This window comes from Panicum virgatum, chromosome 4N, assembly GCF_016808335.1.
Source record: "Panicum virgatum strain AP13 chromosome 4N, P.virgatum_v5, whole genome shotgun sequence".
NCBI classification, from domain to species: Eukaryota; Viridiplantae; Streptophyta; class Magnoliopsida; order Poales; family Poaceae; genus Panicum; species Panicum virgatum.
The window spans coordinates 5377564-5401576 of NC_053148.1; the positions used below are offsets into that span (position 1 = coordinate 5377564).

General features: G+C 46.3%; 3 protein-coding genes across 3 annotated transcripts; 2 read left to right on the top strand and 1 right to left on the bottom strand.

The window, feature by feature from the left end:
- Positions 1-1639: 1639 nt before the first annotated feature.
- On the top strand, positions 1640-7375 carry LOC120669251 (uncharacterized WD repeat-containing protein C2A9.03-like). The gene is made up of 10 exons (XM_039949032.1): positions 1640-1961; positions 2090-2276; positions 3365-3532; positions 3626-3712; positions 4833-4967; positions 5096-5206; positions 5959-6047; positions 6132-6237; positions 6326-6412; positions 6686-7375. Exons 2-10 carry the CDS (start codon positions 2124-2126, stop codon positions 7097-7099), a joined length of 1350 nt encoding a protein of 449 aa, XP_039804966.1. The 5' UTR covers positions 1640-1961; positions 2090-2123; the 3' UTR covers positions 7100-7375.
- Positions 7376-8064: 689 nt separating this feature from the next.
- Positions 8065-10791, top strand: LOC120669250 (pentatricopeptide repeat-containing protein At5g48730, chloroplastic-like). The gene is made up of 3 exons (XM_039949031.1): positions 8065-8599; positions 8707-9113; positions 9195-10791. Exons 1-3 carry the CDS (start codon positions 8219-8221, stop codon positions 9886-9888), a joined length of 1482 nt encoding a protein of 493 aa, XP_039804965.1. The 5' UTR covers positions 8065-8218; the 3' UTR covers positions 9889-10791.
- A 10872-nt stretch (positions 10792-21663) lies between these two features.
- On the bottom strand, positions 21664-22747 carry LOC120670176 (dirigent protein 1-like). The gene has a single exon (XM_039950243.1). The coding sequence runs from the start codon at positions 22657-22659 to the stop codon at positions 22027-22029; it is 633 nt and encodes a 210-aa protein (XP_039806177.1). The 5' UTR covers positions 22660-22747; the 3' UTR covers positions 21664-22026.
- Positions 22748-24013: the final 1266 nt, after the last annotated feature.

Genomic DNA, 24013 nt, shown 5'->3' on the forward strand with positions numbered 1-24013 from the left:
TTGGGCTTCTGGCGTTTTCCCGCCGCGGGTAGCGCAGTGGTTTAGGTTGGCGCAGTGGGCATGGCAGTGGGTGTTGGGGTACTGTGGGGTGCACCCTGCAGCGTAACAAAGCCAGCTCAGATGATTCCGTTCCTCAGTTTTCACACTGTTTTTGACTCTAAGACGGGACGGGTCAAGTAGCAGTAGATCTGCAAGTTACACTTTTACTTGTGTTTTATATATAGTTGAGAATATTTTTTATCTATAATTGTACGTATATAACGCAAGTGAAAGTGAAAGTAAAATTAACATCACTCCTCGTTAGTCCTAGAATGAGTTTTTTTTTACACGTCTAAAATGACGTCTTCGTGAAGAGAACGGAAATATTAATAATAATAGAAAAAATCACCGGAGACATTAAAAAGACTTATTAAACTATACATCCACACATGAAAAGAAGTAAGATAGATTGTCATTCTCACATATTAACCTTTTCACAAATGCTAAAGGTCATTAACTTTGATATTACAACTACAATTTAACAACACTAGCTACAAAAAGATATATCACATCAATCACTATTTTTAGTAGTTCAATAGTACGCATATGAGATTAGCCATTTGGTAATTGGTATGCAACATAAAAAAAGGTGAAGTGAACTGTAGCATCATGTCATAGTTAAACACCATGTATGGAAACTCTAGGTGCATATAATAGCCACAAAAACCACAATGCAATGCAACATTAGCAACATAAATTCACGTGCGGCTGACTCTGTGCATCACACTTTCAATTTCTAAACACTAAAGCATGAAATTACTAGATCAAAATTTGTCAATGCCTACCTCCATTCAAATGCACTATTTGATACTTCCCTCATCTCTAGAAAAATAATTCATAGAAGGTTACTTTTTGTCCTCCATCCACTCAGTCAAGTTTGGCAGCTCACGTATCTTAGAATGGAGGAGAAATACGTTATGAAGATAACATGGTTTTAAATAGCGGGCTATGGTAAATAGCGGCATATTTTTTTCCGAGGCTAAGAAGCTATAGCGGCTATGACAAATAGCGATTTACTACTAAATCATAAAAAATACAAGTAATAGATGCACAACAATATAGTAATTAGCAAATTTCATAAACATAACTATATTTCTAGAGCTTCGGGAACATTACTTAAGTTGACAATATAATAAAATTCATACAGTCAAATATTCAGTTGTCCAAAAGACTAAAATAATAGCACTAAGCTAAGAATAAGACTATAGCGGCGTTATAGCTACGCCATTTAGCGCAGCTATAGCCCAATTTAGCAGTCATAGCTGTCATAGCGGCACAAATACAAATAGCGTAGCGACAACTCTCTAAAAAAAGCTATAGCGGGGCTATAGCCGGCTATTTAAAACCATAAAAGATAAATTACTCTTTGCCAAATTTATATTATTACAAGAATACACTTAGAAATCAACCGACCTCACGAGTAATTAACGGACACGATAACTACGCCACACAGGGCCCCATCCCACGTGTGTGCCCCTTGCAAAAATATCCCCTCCGCGCCCCCGCTGTCACGTCTTCTAGAAAACGCCGTTAACCCCCCGGACTGTGCCGTGCGTAAACCTAGCTATAGCTAATTATGCCCTTTCCCCGTCGCTATCCCGGGCCATCGCGTTGCCGGATCGAGCTCGCCTCTCTCGAACCTCGCTTCGCCGCACGGCACAAAAAAGCCCGGCCGCGCCCTGCCCCCCGCACCCTCATCCCCTCCACACGTTTCCGCCTCCCCGATCCACAGCCGCCGCCGCCGACACAGCACCGCCCCCCTTCCCCTCGCAGCCCTCGCCGCAGCCGCAGCCGCAGCCGAGGCCGACCGACCAACCAGCCAGCCAGCCCCGCTCCTTCGTCGCCAGGCGGCGCGGGCGCTGCGGGGCGCACGCCGGGAGCGAGCGGGGGGCCGCGAGGCGCGGCTATTGTTGTCGTCTGTGGTAAGGAGCGCGGGCGCCAGCTCATCCCCTGATTGTCGCGCCCCGTGAGGCGCGAGGTTTCGGTGGTTACGTACGCGCGCCGCTTCGCGTGCGTGATCTGATGAGGTGTGTCTGGTTGGTGCGCGCAGGGAAGGCGGTTCGGGGGCGTGCGCGGCGCGGAGGATGGCGTCGAGCGCGGCGGAGGCGGCGGGCCGAGTGGCGGACGACCACGACGGCTGGGCGTCGGACGGCGAGGCGGACATGGAGATGGAGGCGGGCGGCGAGGCCCACGGACGCGATGCCGGCGCGGACGACGTCGACGACGCGTACTCGCTGGTGAGTGTAACCTCTGTGCTGGTGGCGGCGATGTGGGTGGGTGCCTGTGTTGCTGTCGATCTCGCAAATCTGAGGAGCCCGGCGCGTTATGGCGCTTCTGTGCTCTAGATTGGTGATTGCCTAAGGTTCCTGCCGTTTTTTTATTCGCCTGCGAAAATCGAGCTTGAGATCCTTCGGTTCAGGGCTTGGTGGGTACCATGTCCGCGCCGGATCGTTGAAACATTGATAGATCTTCACCCGTACTAGGTTTAGTTCTATCAGGATAGAAGTTTGTATGCTATAATTTATGGTTAGTTTTGTGAAGTAGGTGTGCTGCTAACATTAAGGGTGAACCGCGTGGTAAAGCACACGTGGAGAAGGACAAAGTAGAGAATGTTACTTGCCACCAGACTAGCAAATTAGCTTATAGTAAGCAGTAATTCTACTAAATTTCAAAGCGAATGCCAAATTGCAAAGAAACCTTAGTTTAGTGGTAGTACACACGAACATGTGAAAGGAGCTACTTTATTTTGCTGGCTGAGTTGCGGTGTTGAACTTTCCTCAATTAGTCCTTGGTTGCTGAATTATTTATGGGATAAGTTGACTTGATGTCAACTAGGCTTGTGGAGCAGATTTGTTTTGGCCAATCATGTAGCTGTAGATTGCTATCTATTTTTTTTGTGCTTATCTTCAGCCAATAATGACTTAGTGTACCATCCGCTCTGATAGGTCGCTTTCGTACAATGCATGTGTTGCATAATTTCCTATGCCCAACATGACACGGTGTTGCAGATGCATTCTTTCACTGCTCTTTGAATTGCCTTAGACCAAAGAGCATTGAAAATGGATTTCAATTGGTAGATAGGACTTATGTCTTATCCTTTCTATTGGAGCTAAGGCTAATTCACCTTTAGAATTAACTGTTCACTTAGTGTTTTCTTTTGGGGGGATGGGGGAGATAATCAATGATTAAAAAAATCGTTTGATGTACTTGTAGGATTATTTCTAGATTTTGATACACAAATTGAGGCATGATGAATTTTGCTTGAAGCCCTAAGATTGTTCGGACCTCGTTGTTGACCTATTGATATTTGGCAATGTTTCTGCAGATCACTAGGGTAAGTGACACATCAGCAGCTGAAGCAAGGATAGGAAAGGATATACAAGGTATTCCATGGGAGGGGCTAAACATAACTAGGCAGGACTACAGAAAAGCTAGGTTGGAACAATATAAAAACTACGAAAACTTCCCTCAATCTGGAGAGCTCATTGATAAGGTATCTTCACTAACATCCATGCTTATTTATCAAAATTTGTTTTATTATTTCAATTGGTCTAATTTCCTAATTATTTAAAAACAATTTTCTTAGTTGTGCAAGCAAGTGGAGCCGTGCAGCAAGTATTACGAGTTTCAGCACAACACTAGATCGGTGAAGCCATCAATTCTCCATTTTCAGGTGATTCATTGTGACTTCTTTTGGGTGCAGGATATGCAGTAATCATGTGTAATCTATCTTTTCGAGAACAAATTGCTATGAACTATCTTTTTTCCTTCGTTCTTGTCATAATTTATTTATACGCTTTATTTGGTAACACTTTTTACCTGAAGTGACCATTGTTCTTAAGGCGTTAAGGCGAGGCACGGCGAGCGACTCCGTCGGCATGGCGAGGCGACGCCTAGGCGGACGCCTAGGCGAGCAAGGCGACGCCTTATAGCAGCAGGATGTAGGGAGAAAAAGAAAAAAGAGAAGGAAGGAGAAGGGAGAAAAGGAAAAAGAATAAGAGAAAGGAGACAACTTGGCCCAGCCCACTAAAAGCCCAAGCACCACCCCACATCCCCACCAGGCCTGACCTAGCTCCCCTCTCCCGAACACTCAAACGCGCCCACCCTTCGCTCGCGAGTCACTGCCGGCGGCGGCGGCTACCTTCCGCTCCGCTCCCTCCTCGCCCTCTCCCTCCTCCCTCCCTCACCGGAGCTAGCAGGAAGCTTCCCCCTCCTCTCCCTCTCCCTTCTCCTTCCCTCAAGTTCTCCAGATGAGCCGCTACCTGCTGGATCGGCGCCAGCCGCCAGAGCCAGCAGGGAAGCCTTCCCTTCCTCTCCCTTCTCCCTCCCTTCCTCACGCTCTCCAGATGGCTGCTGTCCGTCGGATCGACGCCAAAGCTAGCAGAAAGCTGTTTCTCCTCTTCCTCCCCCTTCTCCCTCCCTCCCTCTCTCACTTTGCTGCTGTTATGGTAAGGCGTCCATGGACGCCCAGCATTTTTTTTCGCCTGGACGACTAGGCGACGCCTAGGCGACGCCTTAAGAACCATGGAAGTGACAAATAAATGCATAATGACAATTATATCCAACAATAACAACGAAGCCTAGTCATAAAGAACTTTTCTCAGGTAATAAATGTATCCAAGAGCTGCAAACAAAGAGGATAGGTCATAGGTATAAAAGGATAATAACAGGCATAAAAGCATAATCAGTTTCATTCTCTGCTACGAAATGGAGACTATTTAATATGTTTTCTGCACAATCTTGTCATATGATTCCTATGGCTGCTCAATACTGACTAACTATTTCTTCTGTAGCTTAGGAATTTGTTATGGGCAACCTCAAAGCATGATGTCTATTTTATGTCGGAGTCCACAGTAGGCCACTGGTCATCACTGTCTCACAAATTGTCAACGGTTCTCGACTTCTCAGGGCACATTGCTCCAGCAGAGGTATTCCCTTCCTGCTTGCAACCTTGTGATCGAATATTCATTTTATTTTTTTAATGTCTTCGTCTCTAAAATTAAACAGTTACCATTGCTAATGCAAGTCTGGTCCTCTGTTATTTTTTTTTCACCAGAAGCATCCTGGCAGTTTACTAGAAGGATTCTCTGGGGTTCAAGTCAGCACACTTGCTGTGAATGAGGGTTTATTGGTAGCTGGTGGTTTTCAAGGAGAACTAATTTGCAAGGTAAGGTACCAACTATGACATGGTTGAGTATTTGCCTAGGTTGTACTCCATCCCAAATTATATGTTGTTTTGCAAACGACCCTCTAGCTGACTTGGTTAGATGGGCTCAAGTAGCACCTCCCCAGGTCCTAGGTTTGACTCCCCGTCGGAGCAAATTTCAGGCTGGGGTTAAAAAAAATCCCCTCGCCTGCCTCCATGCCAAAGCACATGGAAGGTTCGGCCTGCTTTCGACCCATACTCTCACATGGGGAAACGGTACGGGCAACGGTACCCCTATGTAAAGGTGGGGCAGGGGTTCGGGGATTTTCTCGAACTGCGTGAGAAGACCTTATTCTAACGCTCGGGGGGCGGCTTGCCCCTTGCAGACCAAGTTTTTTTTACTATGTCTAGATACAGTCTAAATTATGTATCTACAAAAATCAAAACGACCTATAATTTGGAACGAAGGGAGTATTTATTAATGAGTTTCCTTTTCCAACTAACTACGATGTAGTTTTTAACAGTTCATTTTCCTTTCAGTTTCCTATATACAATAGTATTCCGTATATTAAAGATCTAAAATGGAATATGAAAGTTGAAGGATCTAAAATGGAATATGAAAGTTGAAGGATTTTTATACTCCGTATTTCTTATATGTATCCACTGCCAGCAGGCTTTCTTTTTTTTTCTTCTTATTAACAATCTTGGTGCTGATTGAGTTAAAAAATGGAGGTGCTGCTTGCTTGCTCAGCAAAATTTTTATGTTGTTACAGGGTTTAGCAGACCGCAATGTGAAATTCTGTACAAGGACAACTTTGAGCGATGCTATAACGAATTCCATAGATATACACAGATCTACAAGGTAATTTTTTTTTTTGACTTTTCACAATTGATATGAAGATGTACATTATCATAAAAATCTGAAGGTTTCCAAATTGCTTTGCAGTGGAAGCTTGTGCATTACAGTATCCAATAATGATTGCGGTGTCCGTGAATATGACATGGAAAGATTTCAGCTCTTGAATCACTTCCGTTATAACTGGCCAGTGAATGTAAGTTCAGTTCATTTGGACCATATTAGCTATTTCTTGTTTCATCATCCATACATGACTGTTCGGAATTGCTTTCTTAATAAAACAGCACACATCTGTGAGTCCGGATAGGAAACTTTTGGCTGTGGTTGGAGATGATCGGGACGCACTTCTTGTGGATTCACGAAATGGGAAGGTATTGAGCTAAACTGGTTTATTCACAACCATCGTTGTTTAACTGCCATTCTGTCATTGCATTAGCAAAGTAAGCTTTCTTATTCTTTTGTATCTCTAATACAGTAGGCCAGTAGGGCTTCCTCTTGTTCTGTGGAAGACTTTGTTCATCTGTCTTTTGCCATCACAAAATTTCCGTATCAGTGACAAGGCCCAGTTTGGAGGCATTATTTTCCTGTTTTCTTACTGAAAAGAAACATGAGGGCTGAAATACTGAGTAAACGGTGCTTTGCAGGTAACCTCTACCCTAGTCGGCCATCTGGACTACTCATTCGCAACGGCATGGCACCCAGATGGGCGCACCTTCGCAACAGGGAACCAGGACAAAACCTGCCGTGTCTGGGACATGCGCAATCTGTCGACCTCCCTTGCAGTCCTTCGGGGCAACATTGGTGCGATCCGGTGCATCCGCTACTCCTCCGACGGGAGGTTCCTGGTGTTCTCAGAGCCCGCCGACTTCGTGCACGTGTACAGCACTGCCGCAGACTACAAGAAGCGGCAGGAGATCGACTTCTTTGGTGAGGTGTCTGGGATCACGCTCAGCCCTGACGATGAGTCTCTGTTCGTTGGGGTGTGCGACCGTGTCTACGCCAGCTTGATGCAGTACAGGATGGCCCATGCGTTCAACTATCTTGACTCGTACGTGTGAAGAACTGAATATCTGGTGTTCTCTGTCTGATGCTGGCTATCGGTCACTGCTCTCAGTGGCGGTTCTGGTGTGCGGTTCAGGTAATGTATCCGCCTGTTCTCGTGCGCCTGTTCTCGTGCGCTGTTCCATGGTGTACGGCGAGTTGAGGCTCGGGCGAGTCTGCCGTGTAAATAGTTTTGTAGTTGAAGTATAATGTCAAGGACCGCTACTGTCTGAACATGACTATATGAGCAATGTATGTTTGTGCGGTTAGTTTCAGACTCTAGAATCCGAAAATATGTTGTCTCGACCAATTCCTAAGGCCTAACGCTTGTTCACGCGTGGTTACTAAAAATAGCTGCTACTACTTTCATTCACAATGGGCATGTTTGGATTCTAGGGATTATTTCTAGCCCATCATTTTTAGTCCAAAATTCTCAAATACGAGGGTTAGTTTTTCGCTATTTATAAATATCCTATCCTAAAAAACTATCACATCCAAGGTGTGATTATTTGGATTATTTTAGGTGGGGTTTATCGTAGTAAGAGAGGTAATGGGGCTTCAATGATTAGAAAAATGTGCTTTAAAGGCCACATAGTCTTTGGATTTAAATATGTGAAGGGCTATTTTATTGGAGAGCTATTTGCTTGAGCTAAATAACTTAGCCAGCCCAGAGCTAGTTCTCTAAACACGCTCAATATATGTTTTTTACTAAGCCCTACTTTTCTAATTTTAAACATATTTATTTATTTATTGATTATTGAAAGGTGTGCCAGCATCTAAATATAAAATCAATATGTATTTATAAGTCAGAGTGATTTGATTTAAAACAAGATCAAACGTCCCGCCTTTTTTTTGAATTGAACATCCACTTTTTGAAACAAAGGTCATCTGTGATTCTCAATTAAGGAAGTGCTAACAGTCTGGGAGATCTCGACCGTTGAGTCGTCATCCAACTACCGCCGCAGCCCCTGTACTGCGCATTACACGCTTGCCGCCACGGCAGACGGTACTCGAGCTCGGAATCTCATCCTGTCCTCTCCGCCGGGTCGGCCCTCACGGCGAAGACAAAAATCCCTCCCACTCAGCAGTTCAGCAGCAGCAAGGCTCCCTCGGTCCCTCCAGTTCCAAGCTCGCCAATGGCCGCGGGGCCGGTGGCCGCGCCCTCCTCCATCGTGGTCCCCTCCGCGCGCCGTCACCGGGCGTTCCCGCCGGCGGCCGCCTCCGCCGCGGCCCGCGAGCCGCCGCGCGCGTGGGGAGCGGCCGGCGCGGAGGAGAGGGCGCGACGCGGGAAGGAGGCGGAGGTCGATGACGAGGAGGCGGAGAAGCGGCGGAAGGAGGAGGTGAACCGGAAGATCGCGTCCCGGAAGGCGCTCTCCGTCATCCTCCGGCGCGAGGCCACCAAGGCCGTCCTCGACAAGCGCAAGCCCGGCAAGGGCACCCGCCGCCTCCTGCCCCGCACCGTCCTCGAGGCCCTCCACGACCGCGTCGCCGCCCTCCGCTGGGACTCCGCCCTCAAGGTCCTGCTCCCTTCCAGACCCCAAACCACCTCCTCCGTTGCAGTTGCAGCAGACCTTCTTATCCGGATGAAACGTTGCTTAATCCTGCTGCACCCATTGTCGCGCAGGTGTTCGAGCTGATGCGGGACCAGGTGTGGTACAGGCCACACATCGGCATATACATCAAGCTCATCACCATGCTCGGCAAGTGCAAGCAGCCGGAGAAGGCGCACGAGCTGTTCCAGGCGATGATCGACGAGGGCTGCGCCCCCAACCTCGAGTCCTACACTGCCCTCGTATCCGCGTACAGCAGGAGCGGTCGCTTCCGTGAGGCGTTTGAATTGCTTGATCGGATGAAGGACACCCCTGGTTGCCGGCCGGATGTGCAGACGTACTCTATTCTAATCAAATCCTGCTTGCACGCCTATGATTTTGAGAAGGTGAAGAGTTTGCTAGCGGATATGGCGCGTGCGGGTATCCGCCCCAATACAGTCACGTACAATACATTGATTGATGCATATGGGAAAGCAGGAAAGTAAGTGATAGCAACAACCTGTGCTTTTTATAATCTAAACTTGTAACAAGCTAGTTCAGTTCATGCTGCTTTGTTTTTCAGGTTTGCTGAGATGGAATCAACTCTTCTGAAAATGTTGTCACAAAATTGCAAGTCTGATGTATGGACAATGAATTCTACTCTTAGAGCTTTTGGCAGCAGTGGTCAGATTGAAACTATGGAAAGCTGCTATGAGAAGTTCCAGGCCTCTGGTATCTCCCCAAACATTAAGACCTACAATATTTTGCTCGACTCATATGGTAAAGCTAAAATGTATGAGAAAATGGGAGCTGTGATGGAGTACATGCAGAAGTATTACTACTCCTGGACAATTGTCACATACAACGTAGTTATTGATGCATTTGGAAGGGCAGGAGACCTAGAACAGATGGAATATATATTTAGACTAATGAAATCCGAGCGCATAAAACCCAATTGTGTTACACTCTGTTCACTGGTTAGAGCATATGGAAGGGCCGAGGAAGTTAAGAAAATAAAGACAGTATTGAGAATTGTCGAGAATTCAGACATAACATTGGATATTGTGTTCTTCAATTGTTTGGTGGATGCATATGGGAGGGTGGGTTGCTTGGCAGAGATGTGGGATGTTCTTGATTTAATGAAGGAGCATCGATGCAAACCAGACAAGGTGACTTGCACCACAATGATCAAATGGTTTCTTGTCAAAGGGATTGATGATCATCGTGTTCAGTATCTACGTGATCTTAAAGATGGGCGAGTTACAGATGATACATAGGTGTGAACACAAAAGCTGCTGATTGAAGTAGTGGCTTTTATCTGCAACTTTCAAGGAAGTGGAATCAATCTTACAGAGCCTTGGTTTACATAGATGCATTTATCTCACCTGCCCTCCACATCATGAGTTGCTGAATGCTACTGAATCAAACATTCCTCTGATATCATGAGTTGTTGTCATGAATGCTGCTGAATCAAACATTCTTATTATATGCCCTATGATGGCGATTGTTTATGGAGCACATGAAAACTCAGCTTTGCAATTTCAGTAGCAGATCTATCTGGGAACATCTTAGCACAGCTAAGCTACTAATGGTACTGGGTGGGGCATGCCATTAATGAAAAGTTTCTGGAGAAGATAGAAGCAAATTTTGGTGATTGAAGAATAATGGACATGTTTTAGAAGCAAGGGGGACGATGCTGGTGAAACTGGTTAGATTCTGATATGCTGTTGTGACTTAAAAAAATTGATCATGGAGAGAAAACTTCCCCTTCGGTGGATGCATATGGAAGGGTGGGGTATTCTTCACTTGATGAGGTGCAGACCAACCAAGGTGACATGCACTACATGATCACATGATCTTTAAAGGAAATGGCAAACAGTGGGTTGCTGATCAGCACCTATACGTGAGCTCAAACATTAGCAACATACAGATGATCCATAGCACAAAAGCATCCCAGGAACCGACTTCTTTCTGCTTTTCTTTCCAAGGATGTGGAATCAATCTCTGTTAGAGCATTGGTTTACAGAGATGCATGACTCGCATCTTGCCACTGATATTCCCCATGGTGTGATGTTTATATAAGAAACAATTGCAATTTTTGTAGCTTATGGATGGACCAAGGATTTCCTTGAGAACGAAGATCATACTTGGCATTTACATAGCAATGGTTCCAAAGGTTATGTAATGGTTATCCTCCTCGTCCCTCGTCCTTGGACTCCGCCTGGCCCGGAAGAACTCGTCGGCGAGGTCATCTCTCATCAATGCCGGCGGCAGGAAACAACAATGAGCGACTCGAATTGGGTCCCGAATCTTATTCAATAATTCGATAATTTTTAATAACTCGCTAATCGGATATGTTTCAACAAATCGTTGTTGGAATTTTGGAAAGTGATATTCACTGTTAAGGAAAACTAAATAATATTAGGAAAGCATTTAATCCACCTAAATGTGATTAATGAAAGTTATTGGGTTGTAATCGATGGGCTTAGATTAGTTTTCAAACTAAGGGCAAGGCTCTGCACTCGCAGTACTATAAATCTAAGGGGGTGGCTGACTTCTTTTGGCATCCAAAAACCCTAAACATGATTAGTCATCTTAAATCCGATTGCTAAGCGTGCAAGAGGCGAGCAGAAGCTCTCAGCCTGCTGTTCATCTACATCTACAGCAAGTTCTTCTTCAACTAGGGCTACAAGCTCTAAATCTAGTGAAGATTCAAGTCTGCTTCACCTACATCATCACATTTACAAGATCAGAGGCGTCTATAGCATTGCAAGGCTCTAGTTAGTCCTAAGTTTTATGATTTCCGCATTAAGTTAATGATTAGTAATCATGATTAGGCTAAGCTAAGATCTTGTTCAAGTTCATAATCTATTTATGGTTAATTAAATCTAACAATCGTGAGATGACCAATCACTTTCTCATTACCAGAAAAACGACGCTCATTTCTGAAGCAAACATTGTCATAGAAAGAACAACGTGATGATGCTTCGAAGCCAGGAAGCTTTAGAAAGGAGAAAAGACCAGGTCGACGCGACGGCAAGCTGCCCCCGCGCGGCTGCCGCTACGGCCGTGAATCCACCGCCTGCCCTGCTTAATTGGCCGCCGTGCTCTCCGGTCTCTATTGGCTGGCTGCTCCTATGTGCTGCAGCTCTGCGCCGTGCAAGCTCACCGGCACTGTGTTGATACAGAATCGCGCCAACACACTCGAATGTGCTAGAACGCACAGGAGATCGTCAAAACGATCTGAACCAGCGATGCCCTGGCGGACCGGTCTGACTGGTTCCGCAGACCGGTCTGACCGGTGTGGAGCAGAGAACTGCGGAGACCTAGAAACACGAGCTCGGGAGGGACCCCGTCGGAGCTTGCGCGGCTAGGGTTGCTCTCAGGTCGGCAGGCCACTCAGAACGTCTTCAAACGTCGTCGAGACAAAAGAAGAAAGCAATCTAGGGTTGGAAAAGACTAGAGTTTGAGAGATAAAAAGTAATGCGATATTTTGATTGATTCGATTGGGAATACCTCAATCGGCCTTAGCCGTTATATTTATAGGCCGGGGAAGTCGTACCCCTCTCCAAGTCGGTTTATATAAGAATTTCCAAAATAAAACGAAGTCTACTCGGATTACAACTGGACAGACCGGTCGGCCCGACCGGTCAGACCGGTTGGCCTCTGAACTACCAGAATTGGCTGCCAACATATGCCCTCCTGCTTTTTGGTGAGTTTCACAAGCCAAAAAGCAAGAACTATCCTGATGTACATGTTTTACACAGAGCATACAAGTCTAAAAAATAAAACTAAGGGCGATATCCAATACCGGCCATCTTCGTCCTCATGCACTTTGTCATACGCTAGGATAGAACTTCTTCAAGTACCTCCCATTGATAGCGCTTGGTAGACGCTCACCTTGCACCGTCTCCACCATATACGAATTACCGGAGATAACTTTGATAATCTTGTATGGACCCTCCCAACTTGGCGACCATTTGCCAAACTTGTTGCTTTTCATCCCAAGTGGCAAAATTGTCTTCCAAACCAGATCGCCAACCTGAAAAGATTTAAGTTTTACCTTTTTGTTGTAAGCTCTGGCCACCCGAAGCTTGTCTTTCTCAATCTCCTTCAAAGCCTTCAAACGCTTGTCGGTCACCTCATCAATATTATCCATCATCAATTCATGGTAATCAACAGCGGAGATGTCATTTTGCTTTGCCAATCTATATGTGTCCAGATTTACCTCAACGGGTTAAACAACCTCTAGACCATACATAAGCTCAAAAGGAGTAACCTTAGTAGCACCATGTCTAGATATACGATGAGCCCACAATGCTTCGGATAACACTTCATGCCACCTCTTAGGATTTTCTTCTATCTTCTTCTTGACAAGTTTGATCAAAATCTTATTACTAGACTCGGCCTGCCCATTGGCCTGAGCAACTTAATCTTATAAGTTTCGGCAAAGTCACGCACCTCTTTTGATATAAATGAAGAACTTTGATCCGCTGTCAAAGTTTGTGGAATGCCGAATCTATGAATAATATGCTCAGTAATAAACTCAATTACCTCCTTATGTGTCATATTCTTCAAAGGAACCGCTTCGGTCTATTTAGTGAAATAATCCGTAGAAACCAACACGAAGCGATGCCCCTTCGAAGATGGAGGATTAATTTGTCCAATGAAATCCAACCCCCAACCTCGGAACGGCCATGGTTTAATAATAGGATGCATTAACACAGCAGGCACCAATTGCATATCACCAAACCGCTGACATTCTTCACACCCTTTATAGTATTTGAAACAATTGGATATCATGGTGGGCCAATAGAAACCGGCCCTTCTAAGTAACCACTTTATTTTGGGAGCCGATTGATGAGTACCACAAATACCTACATGAACCTCACCCATAGCAACCCGGGCATGATCCGAGTCTAAACACTTGAGAAGCAAATCTTCGGCAGTTCGACGATAAAGCTCATCGTCAATTAAAACATACTTAAAAGTAAAATGCCGAATATTTCTCTCCGCTCCACGACCAGGATCTCTCAAATATGATATAAGAGGGACCCTCCAATTCTGAGTTTCGGCCGAGACAATTGAATCGTCTTTCTTGGCCGAATCAGAACCAACAGCAGCATTACCGGTCAGACCGGTCTCTGAACCGGTCAGACCGGTCTCGCTGACCGGTCGGACCGGTGCATCCAGAACTAGACACTCGGCTTTCGTTTGCATCGGCTTGCGAATGTTGAAATATTTTTTCGTAACATTATAGCCAGATGCTTGCTGAGACAGAGTATTTGCCTTTCCATTCTCTTCTCTCAGAATATGTTTGATAATAAATTCATTGAAAGAAGAAATAATATCGAGGCATTTATCAGGATATGCATTTAGAGAACCATTATAGCACTGGCATACCTTAGACACTTGCTGCACCACCAGAAGAGAATCTCCAAAAGCTTCAACATGATTCACGCCCATGGATTGCAAGAATTCCAAGCCAAATAGAAGAGCCTCATATTCAACTTGGTTATTTATGCACTCTTCTTCCAATCGGTTTGAAAATTCAAAAACAACACCATTCGGAGAAATAAGAACAGCACCAATCCCTTGACCATCATCACAAACCGATCCATCAAAGTACAACTCCCATGGTGTGCAAGTAATATAGCCGACTTCTAGATCATACTTGTCATTAATCCGATGCTCAACAATAAAATCCGCACGGGACTGGACCGGTCTGATTGATCGGCACAAGTGGTCTGACCGGTCGCTTCTGGAGCTTCTGTTGTACTCATCTGATTTACATTAAATGATTTAGCCGATTATCCATTGTTGGCGCTTCTTAAGTACCTATTTTATTATACAATTAGGAGAGGTTTTGGTAATTTCTTCGGGATGATTCATATACTAACCCACCACTTGGCACCCGAACTTGACCGTTTTCGATTTTGTCCTGGATTTTGGAGCATGTTGTGTTTTGGCAGAAAATTGGATATTTTCGGAGATGTTTTGACGCATGGTCGCAACTGGGCTAAGATGAGGAATAAGGAGAAGAGGCCGCACGCGAAAGATGGGACCGAAATGGGCCAGAAAGGGCCCAGGCCGGCCGGCCTGGGGCCCTCTGGGCCGGCCGGCCTAGCCCATTCCGAGGCCCAATCGGCCTCAATTTTCTTCAGCGCGAAGTATGCGTCAACCCTAATCTGTGTTTTACCAAAACCACCGACCAGAACCGCCTATATATACCCCGAAGCCGCCGTCAAAGAGGGGGGGATCAGAGAGGAAGCATCCAGAGACGATTTCCAAAGTTCCATTTGAGTTAGACACAAGAGAAAGACGACATCAGAGGCCTCATCGTCCATCGACGCAGCTGCTAGTTGGAGGACAGCAAGGGATCCATCCCTTGCTGGAGATTTCGTCACCATGATCGACTACACTTCGCTTAGCTTCATGGGGGTAAAGTCCTCATTTGTTCATGGGGTTGTAAGGAGATCTTGAGTTGTAATTGTCGAATCCTTTATGAGATTGATCTATCACGATTCTTGTTGATGATGTTTTGATGCCTAATAGTTCGCGACTTGGCTTTGGGTTTGCTTTGCTCTTGCATGGTTTACTTAGATTACATCAACTATCGTGTTCTTGTTGATTCGTTACCGATTATCCTCGTGTAGTGACAATATGCGGGAGGGAAAGATTTTGATCTTGGAACACACCTTTGGTACATTAGATCTGTTCTTCGTTGCTTGGCGATTACATCTCTAGTGATCCTAGACCCTATGGACAAATGCTCTTCATATCTTGTGCACACACCTATCATTGCTCACTAGTCTAGATTAGATTAGATTGGTTAGATTAGATCTATTTCACACTCAATCATTCAATATAGATCTTTTACCAACATCATTAGTGCTTAGTTAAGCATAGTAATACACTTGTTCCGTGGATTGATAAACCTTGTGGGAATACTCTAAGGGAAAAGCTACACGATCCGTGCGCTTGCGGTACGTAAATTGGCGCTCTAAGGAGCGTCAACATCCATCGGCTTTAGTACAGCAGAAACAAAACCATCCTTATTGCAACTAATCAAATCATAATCGGACAGATCCACGCCCGATAAACACTTGACGTTGTCGTGTGCACTAATAGAATCCGAATCGGCTAAAGCAACAAAGGATGAAGTGTCCCCATGAACAATCTCAACCTCATCGCCGATCCACTGAACAAGAAACTGATACAAGGTAGAAGGAACACACTGATTTGCATGAATCCAATCCCTCCCAAGAATCAAATTGTAGTTACCTTGCACCTCCGAGACGAAGAAAGCCGTAGCAAGCGTCTTGCTCCCAATGGTGAGCTCCATGGAAGCAACTCCCTTGGCGCTAAGGGGCTCGCTCCCTCCAACACCACTGACCATCATGTTTGTCTTGATCAAGTCCTCGTCTTGGCCACCGAGCTTCTTGTATAGCGAGTAGGGCATAAGATTTACAATGGCCCCACCATCCACTAGCATGCGAGTCACCGGCTTCCCGTTGATGTGTCCCCTCAGGTAAAGAGCCTTCAGATGGTTGTCCTTCTCGCTTGGCTTCTGGAACACAGCTTCACGGGGCCCAAACTGAAGATGAGCCAAATCCTCTTCCGGAACCACGAAGTAATCCGAAGACAAGTGCACCACATTAATCTCCAAGTTGGTGCGCTCCGGAGACGCTTCATAATCCACCAATTCCTCGTCTTCTGCTGTTAGAGGAACTGCTGGGGCTTCGTCTACAAAAGTAACCGAAACGGCGGTGCCGATTCGGCTGTTGGCTCTGCAGTAGGCTCTACCGGTCTGACCAGTTGGTCAGAGCGGTCTGACCGGTCTATCTGACCAGTCTGACCGGCCGACTGCCACGGTCCGACCGGTCTGGCTGGCTGATCAGCTATCTTGTCCTTCCAAACCTTGCTCTGAGGAAACATGGGCCTGTATCTGTTGAAGTCCTCATCCCTCATGTTCTCTTTTTCCTGCTCCTTCTTTTCTTTGTTGCGAAGGCGCTGCAATTTCCTCTTCTGTGTATGAGTTAAACTTGAAGGGCACCACCTAGGCTGATGGTACTTGTCCGCTGCGCTCTTGCTGCTACCGGACTCATGATCATTGGCCATGACCGGCTTTTGTGAAGGAACCTCAACCGATTTCTCTATGTCCATCGGCTTGTTGCTCGTATCCTTTATGGGCACCTTGACTTCACCGATTTGAACTACATCGGTTTTAGGCTTCTCTGGATCAGCAACAGGCTTCTGCTCCTCTTTCTTTTCCTTGATGCGATACTCGAATCTTGGAGCAGGAACCTGGCCCGGCCTCTGGTGGGACCGGTCTGACCGGTCAGAGGTGACCGGTCTGACTGGTGCAGCCTGCTGCACTGGACCAGATTGGCGTGGTCCCAATCGGTTGTGCACGGGCACCCTGGAGCTTTCCCCTTGATAATGTGGAGGATAAGGCATCGGGAAACACTGCATCCATATCCCTTCATGCTCCCATGCCGGATTTGTTGCACATGACGCCGGTGGCACCCATGGCATGGTAGCATACATCTTCTGGGGAGGATACAATGTGACAACATCACCTCTGTGCCTGCTGGATTCTCTTCTTGGGGACACTGGACGGTCTTGACGCGGTGGTGATCGCGGTCTCTTTTTTAGCGGCCGATCGTTTTGAACGGCCTTTGTGTACTTGTTCAACAACTGGTTGAAGGTGGGCTTCTGATTAGCAGTTCTTCCCTGCACCTTCACCTCGTTGGTCTTCCAAGTACCCACTTCCGGACGCTTTGGCTTGAAAAACCAGGGACGGACACCAGAGCGGTCTGACCGGCTGGAACCGGTCGGACCGGTCAGAGACACCGGTCTGACCGGTCGTGCTTGATCAGCAGACCGATTTTCTGGTGGAGAGCTTTCTTGCCCCCCAGTCTGGAATTTCTGACAATAATCTTCAGAGTATCCTTGCCATCATCAGTCTTTTCTTTGATAACTTCCCGGGCAAGGATCTTGTCACTTGTATTTATCGGTCTTGGATCACCGGTGACAACATGCTTCCCCTTAGTTCCTTCGGCTTGTTCCGACCGAATGAGCACCTTTGGATTGTTCAATTCCAGTGTATGAACAGGGAAAGGAGCCTTGTCAATTTGCGTCTCAGAAAGTACCAATCGTCCTTCATTAATGGCCGATTGTATCTGTCGACGAAAAATATTACAATCATTAGTAGCATGAGATGTAGAGTTATGCCACTTACAATATGCATGTCGTTTAAGTTCGTCGGGAGATGGAATAGCATGTGACAATCGGATGTTACCATTCTTAAATAATTCATCAAAAATCCGATCACACTTAGAAACACCAAAAGTAAATTTCAGCTCCTCTTGCCGATTGTTTTGAATCGTCTTGAGAGACGGAACTGAACCGGGTTTGGCCTTTGATGGCCAAACAAACTTAGCAGCATATACTTCCTTGCTATCATCGTCCGAACTATCCGAATCATGATCAAGAATATGTGTGTTGGACTGATGAAGCTTGAAAGTATCTTTGGCATTTTTAAGTTTAAACTCTAAACCCATGACATTGACTTGCAAGAAATTCACAGTATGATATTCGAAGCCCTCGAGTTTCTCTTTCAAATAAGAACGTAAACCATTAAACACCAAATCCGCCAAATTCTTTTCGGAAATTGTCAAACTAAAACACCGATTTTTAATTTCTTTAAATCTTTTGAAATAATCTGAAGAAGATTCATCACGTCCTTGCTTAATCGATGTTAAGTCCAACAATTTTGCTTCGGTTTCCCCACTAAAGAAGTGATCATGAAACTTATGCTCCAACTGAGCCCAATTGTGAATAGAATTTGGAGCTAGCGAGGAAAACCAAGAGAAAGCCGTTCCAGTCAAAGATAAAGAAAATAAACGCACACGCAAAACATCATTGAAACCGGCTTCTCCTAATTGCAAGACATATTGACTAACGTGTTCCCAAGTTGTACGAGAATTATCACCATTAAATTTAGTAAACTCAGGAATACGCCAACCAGCAGAAAAAGGAGTAAAATCAAACTCAGCGGGATAAGGTTTTTGATATAAACGTGTAGTACCCATATCCACCCCAAGCTTACTTTTAATCGCATTTGCCAGATCCTCTTTGAACTTAAGGAGATCGGCCTGATAGTGCTGGCTGGTATAAAACTCAGAAAAATGATGTGCATTAGAATTTCCATGCGCCATCGTCTGTGAAGAAGTCGGGATCGGCCCTTGGTTAGGCCCAGATCCTCATGGCCCTCCCGTTACAGGTAGTAGTGCGAGGTGGTGTATACAGTGACAATTCATTAGTTCGGCTAGGGGCAGCCGAACCTGGAATTGTCTCGAGAGGCGTCAGCGACGGTACTGAGTAACCGGTCTGACTGGTTTGATAACCGATCTGACCGGCCTGTGGGTCTGGTCCGGCTGGTGCTGTGTGCACGGTCGACGGTGGCGGGGTTTGCCCTGAGAACGAATTTGGCGGCATACCATAGAGTGGTTCAGATGTGAACTCAGGGGTAGCCGAACTCGGATCTAATGAGTTAGGATCTGACATGGGTTGTTTACCTTTAAGTGCATCAACATCACTACTCAATTTAATCAAAATGTCACCCGCAGCAGCTTGTGCAGCAACAATCTTTTGATCCATTATGGATGACATTCTATCAAACATATCAGAGGGAGAGAGGCTTACATTGGGGATCTCTTCAATCTTATCCTTGCTAAGCTTGAGAGACGGCAGTACGAACTCCTCCACCCTCTTGACGAGGCCACCACGATCCTTCTTGAAGCCTTTCAAGAATTGTGCCTTGACGTGCTCCTCCACAAGAAGGTAGGCATTGCGCTCCTCTTCGGTGAGCTCCTCCATTGTAGCCGTGATGTTGTTTTCCTTGTCTATCTCTGAAGAGCCCATCTTCTTCAAGGAGTAGATAAGATCGGTTTTAAAACTAGATTAATCTGTCCCCAGCAGAGTCGCCAAAAAGTGTGTTGACACAGAATCGCGCCAACACACTCGAATGCGCTAGAACGTGCAGGAGATCATCAAAACGATCTGAACCAGTGATGCCCTGGCGGACCGGTCTGACTGGTTCCGTAGACCGGTCTGACCGGTGTGGAGCAGAGAACCGTGAAGACCTAGAAACGCGAGCTCGGGAGGGACCCCGTCGGAGCTTGCGCGGCTAGGGTTGCTCTGAGGTCGGCAGGCCACTCAGAACGTCTTTAAACGTCGTCGAGACGAAAGAAGAAAGCAATCTAGATTTGGAAAAGACTAGGGTTTGACAGATAAAAAGTAATGTGATATTTTGATTGATTCGATTGGGAATACCTCAATCGGCCTTAGCCTTTATATTTATAGGCCGGGGAAGTCGTACACCACTCCAAGTCGGTTTATACAAGAATTTCCAAAATAAAACGAAGTCTACTCGGATTACAACTGGACAGACCGGTCTGACCGGTCGGCCCGACCGGTCAGACCGGACGGCCTCTGAACTGCCAGAATTAGCTGTCAACACACTGCTCGAGCTCTGCGCTCGGGCCGCCACGCATCGCCTTGGCTCGTCGTCCACTATCTGGCGACGTCCACGTCGAAGAGGGAGCTTCAGCCTTCAGACGAGGGAAGCGGTCAAGAGGAGTGGAGAGGAACCAGCAGCGCGTCAGAGGGTGCCGTGAGCTGACAAATTCACCGACGTTACCTCCGCCATCGCCGTGGCTTCAGAATGGCAACGGGGAGGAAGAGGAACAGTGTTGGGAGGGGGTTTTATGAATAAATGTTAGCCCATTGAGTTTTTTTTCACAAATAATTGGGGGTTCTTTTGTAAACTTACAATCCAGTATTTTACACAAGACCCCTGAACCGGATCCCGATTAATAATTGCTATCCGTTTTACAGGGTTTTGTATAATTTGTTGAGTACCATATGGTGATCCATTTTAGAGGGTTTTTTGCAGGGGCGGATCTAGCTGTGGGTCTAGGAGGCTCCAGCCCTCTCTAGACCTCCACAAACAATGGAGCCCCTCTCTCCCCCTCCCCTGCCTCCATTTTTGAGGAGAAATAATGAGGAAGAAGGGGAAGAAGAAGAAATAAAGCAAGAGGAAGAAGAAACTCAGCTCCACTTGATCTATTTTGGATCCGCCACTGATTTTGTGTAAGCTTTGTTGAACGGCTCCCACCGGCGGCTGCGAGCGCGCCATGGCGGCTCCGGTCATCCACCTCGGTTCTTGGACAGTACGTAGGACTGGCTGCGCCGCCAGTTACTGCGCTGTTTCCTGCACCGCGAAGCCTACCTTGACGAAATGTGAAGAGAGATGGCGTCGTCGGCCATGGATTTCGATCTTGTCTAGTCAGTGTCCACCACGTAGGGCAGCCGCAACGCAGACAGCTTCCGTTCCAGCGGCGTGTCAAACGACTCTACGAGTGAGGAGTCCCGTTCCCTCCTCCCTATGCAGCAGGGATAGCACCCGTGGATGCGGGTGCAGGTGAGACGAAAATCCGTCCGCAGACAGACCTGCAGGGTTGGGAAAAAAAACACCCGGACCCATGGATGGAATTTTGCATCCGCTCCCGCATCGGTCGGGTTTCGGATGCTCACGGGTTTGGCAATAGACATAATAAATATGCACATATCTATTAATTTAAACAGTCAAATAACACATTTCTATAAATAATAAGAGCAAGTTAACATAAAATTCATAAGTCCAAAGTAACAAATAACAATTTAGTATAATAGCACCACCTCAAATCAACAATTAAGTGTTACATCCACATATTTATATGCTGGACATTGTTAAATGGGTTGGGCCGATGCTATCTGATTTGGGGTTTATAAGTATGATGCGGATATGGCGCGGGTGAACCCGCATCCGCACTCGCATATTAGGGGCGCCATCCATTCTCGAACCACAACTGGCACGGAGAGATGGTTCTAATGCTACTTGTCGGAGATATATTGCCGGAGAGACGCTGCCGACCACAACGCCGGCGAGCTCACGAAAGCGCACACACGAGCTGGAACACGACGAGCACAAGAACACGGTCTCGTTTGTGCCGCAAACTTAGCAGCATTTTTCACCCTTGATCATTGCTTAATTATATATAAAGGAAAAGTTTACAACTGAAGGCAGCGCGACTCAGAGCTCCACAAACTGCATGGCCTAACAACCAGCCATGCCTACATCTTGCAAAACCGAAAAACTAGCAAGACACCAAGGGGGACAAGAATTATTCAACCGGAGCTCAGCTGCTTGGGTGGAGGAGGCGAAATATATTTATTTTATTTCTCACCTTGCTTGTTGGTGTAGCAGCACGAGAGAGGCGCAGCGCTAACACGTACGTACCCATCGAAGCAAAGGGCAGTAGGGCACAATGCAATGATCGATTATTGAGTAGCAAGCTAGTGGTGGATCACTGGTCGGTTATGAGAGGGGAGGCAGCAGCCGCTCTGGCTTTGGGCCTCGGCACCGGCACCGGCACGGTCATGTAAATGTCCAGCTCCATCACTACGTACGAGGACGTAAACGGCTTGACGATGCCAAACACGTAGCCCTCGGCGCCCCGGAGCGCGCCGGTGCCGCCCACCACGGCGTGCTCCCTGACCCCCATGTCGTCGTCGTCGATGCCGGCCATCACGATCGTGCTCCCGTTGTAGGGCCCCGCGGTGAGATGCAGCGTGAAGCTCACCGTGTACACCGGGCGGGTCATGGAGGCCGTCATGTAGATGCCGTACACGCGGCCGATGGGCTTGGAGTTGTTGGCGACGGCCTCGGTGACGAGGTCGTCCATCACGATCGTGTCGCCGAAGTAGTTGTGCGGGGGCCACAGGGACGGGTTCGCCGGGCCGGGGCCCTTGATCAGCAGCTTCTCCGTCTGCCCCGGCCCGTCCAGGATCTCCTGGACGTACACCGTCAGATGCACAGCGCGGCGCCGTAGTGCCGACACAGGCGGCGGCGCCAGGATCGTCAGAGCCACGGCGGCGGCGAGGAGCAGGAGGAGGCGGCGGCGCTTGCTACTAGTAGTGTTTGCAACCGAGCTGGCCATTGCTGCTGCCTGATCTCTGGAGCTTTGCAACTGCGAGCTTACTCTCTGCAGCTGTTGTTGCGTAGTATAAGTAGGTGAGGTCTTAATATAGATATCATCCACTAGTAGTGTTTGGTTTGCAGCTGATGAAGAACTAGTGCAAGGACATTAACGAGTGGTTGAGGTGGTTGGATCTGCAGCCTGTGTTTGATGGACAGTTAATGAGTGGTGGACATTAATTGTTCGTTGAGATGTCAATTCCTCGGTGTAGTGGCCTTGTGGATCACACGCGTGGAGAAAACTTCAGTGCATAGTGGCCTCGTGGATCACACGGGTGGAGAAACCTTCAGTGTGCAAAGCCGTGCTCCACGTGTGCATTTGTACCCAACCTCGACATGTATGTGTTGTTTTAGATCAGTCTCAATGAAAATTTTATGGGTACACTTTATCTAGACTGCAAATTAGATATTTTATGGTGAGAAATTTTCCTCATATTCTATGAAACTTCATCATTTTCTCTTCTTGTCATGTTCATCATTCTCTCTTCTTGTCATGTCAGCAAAATTGATGATATTTAATACTACGAAATCCCTCATAAAACTCCATTGAAACTGGCCTTAGAGCAACCTAAATAGGGAACATATCTAGTGCAAACTATAATCTTCGTGAAAACTCGTGCAAACCACACCAAAAAAATTGTCTAAATTCACCAAAAAATCACACATATAGATGATATGATGATACACAATCTTGTAAAATATCTTGTCCAAACTCGACTTCGTTTGTGAGATATAAAAATAAGTTATTTTTATATCTCACAAACGAAGTCGAGTTTGGACAAAATATTTTAAAAGGTTGTGTATTATCATATCATCTACATGTGTGATTTTTTGGTGAATTTAAACGACTTTTTTGCCGTGGTTTGCACGAGTTTTCACAAAAATTATGATTTGCACTAAATATGTTCCCACCTTAATATGTATATGTTGTTTTAGTGCGAGTATTATAACAAATAGTAGGTAAACTGAATGCTGAGGTGGAGAAGAGATGAGAAGAGAGAAAGAAGCGGGATTACAAGCTGTTTCGATATAAGAAACTTTGTGAGAAAGACAAGTGGCCAATATATTAATGATAAAAGACTAACCACTGTACAAGTGGGCTAAAAAATAAGATGGAAAAATTCTTGCGGCCAGCAGCACACTAAATTATTAACCTTGCTGTTACAAGATTTTGTTGTGTGGACCACACCACCGTTTTACAATCTCAAACAAACAAGGTTGTGTTTGGACCCACATAACATGTAGAAATGCGCTTTGTTCTAACATGACAATCATACTCATTCGTCTTTGGCTGCTGCACTAATAGGCGGACGGTA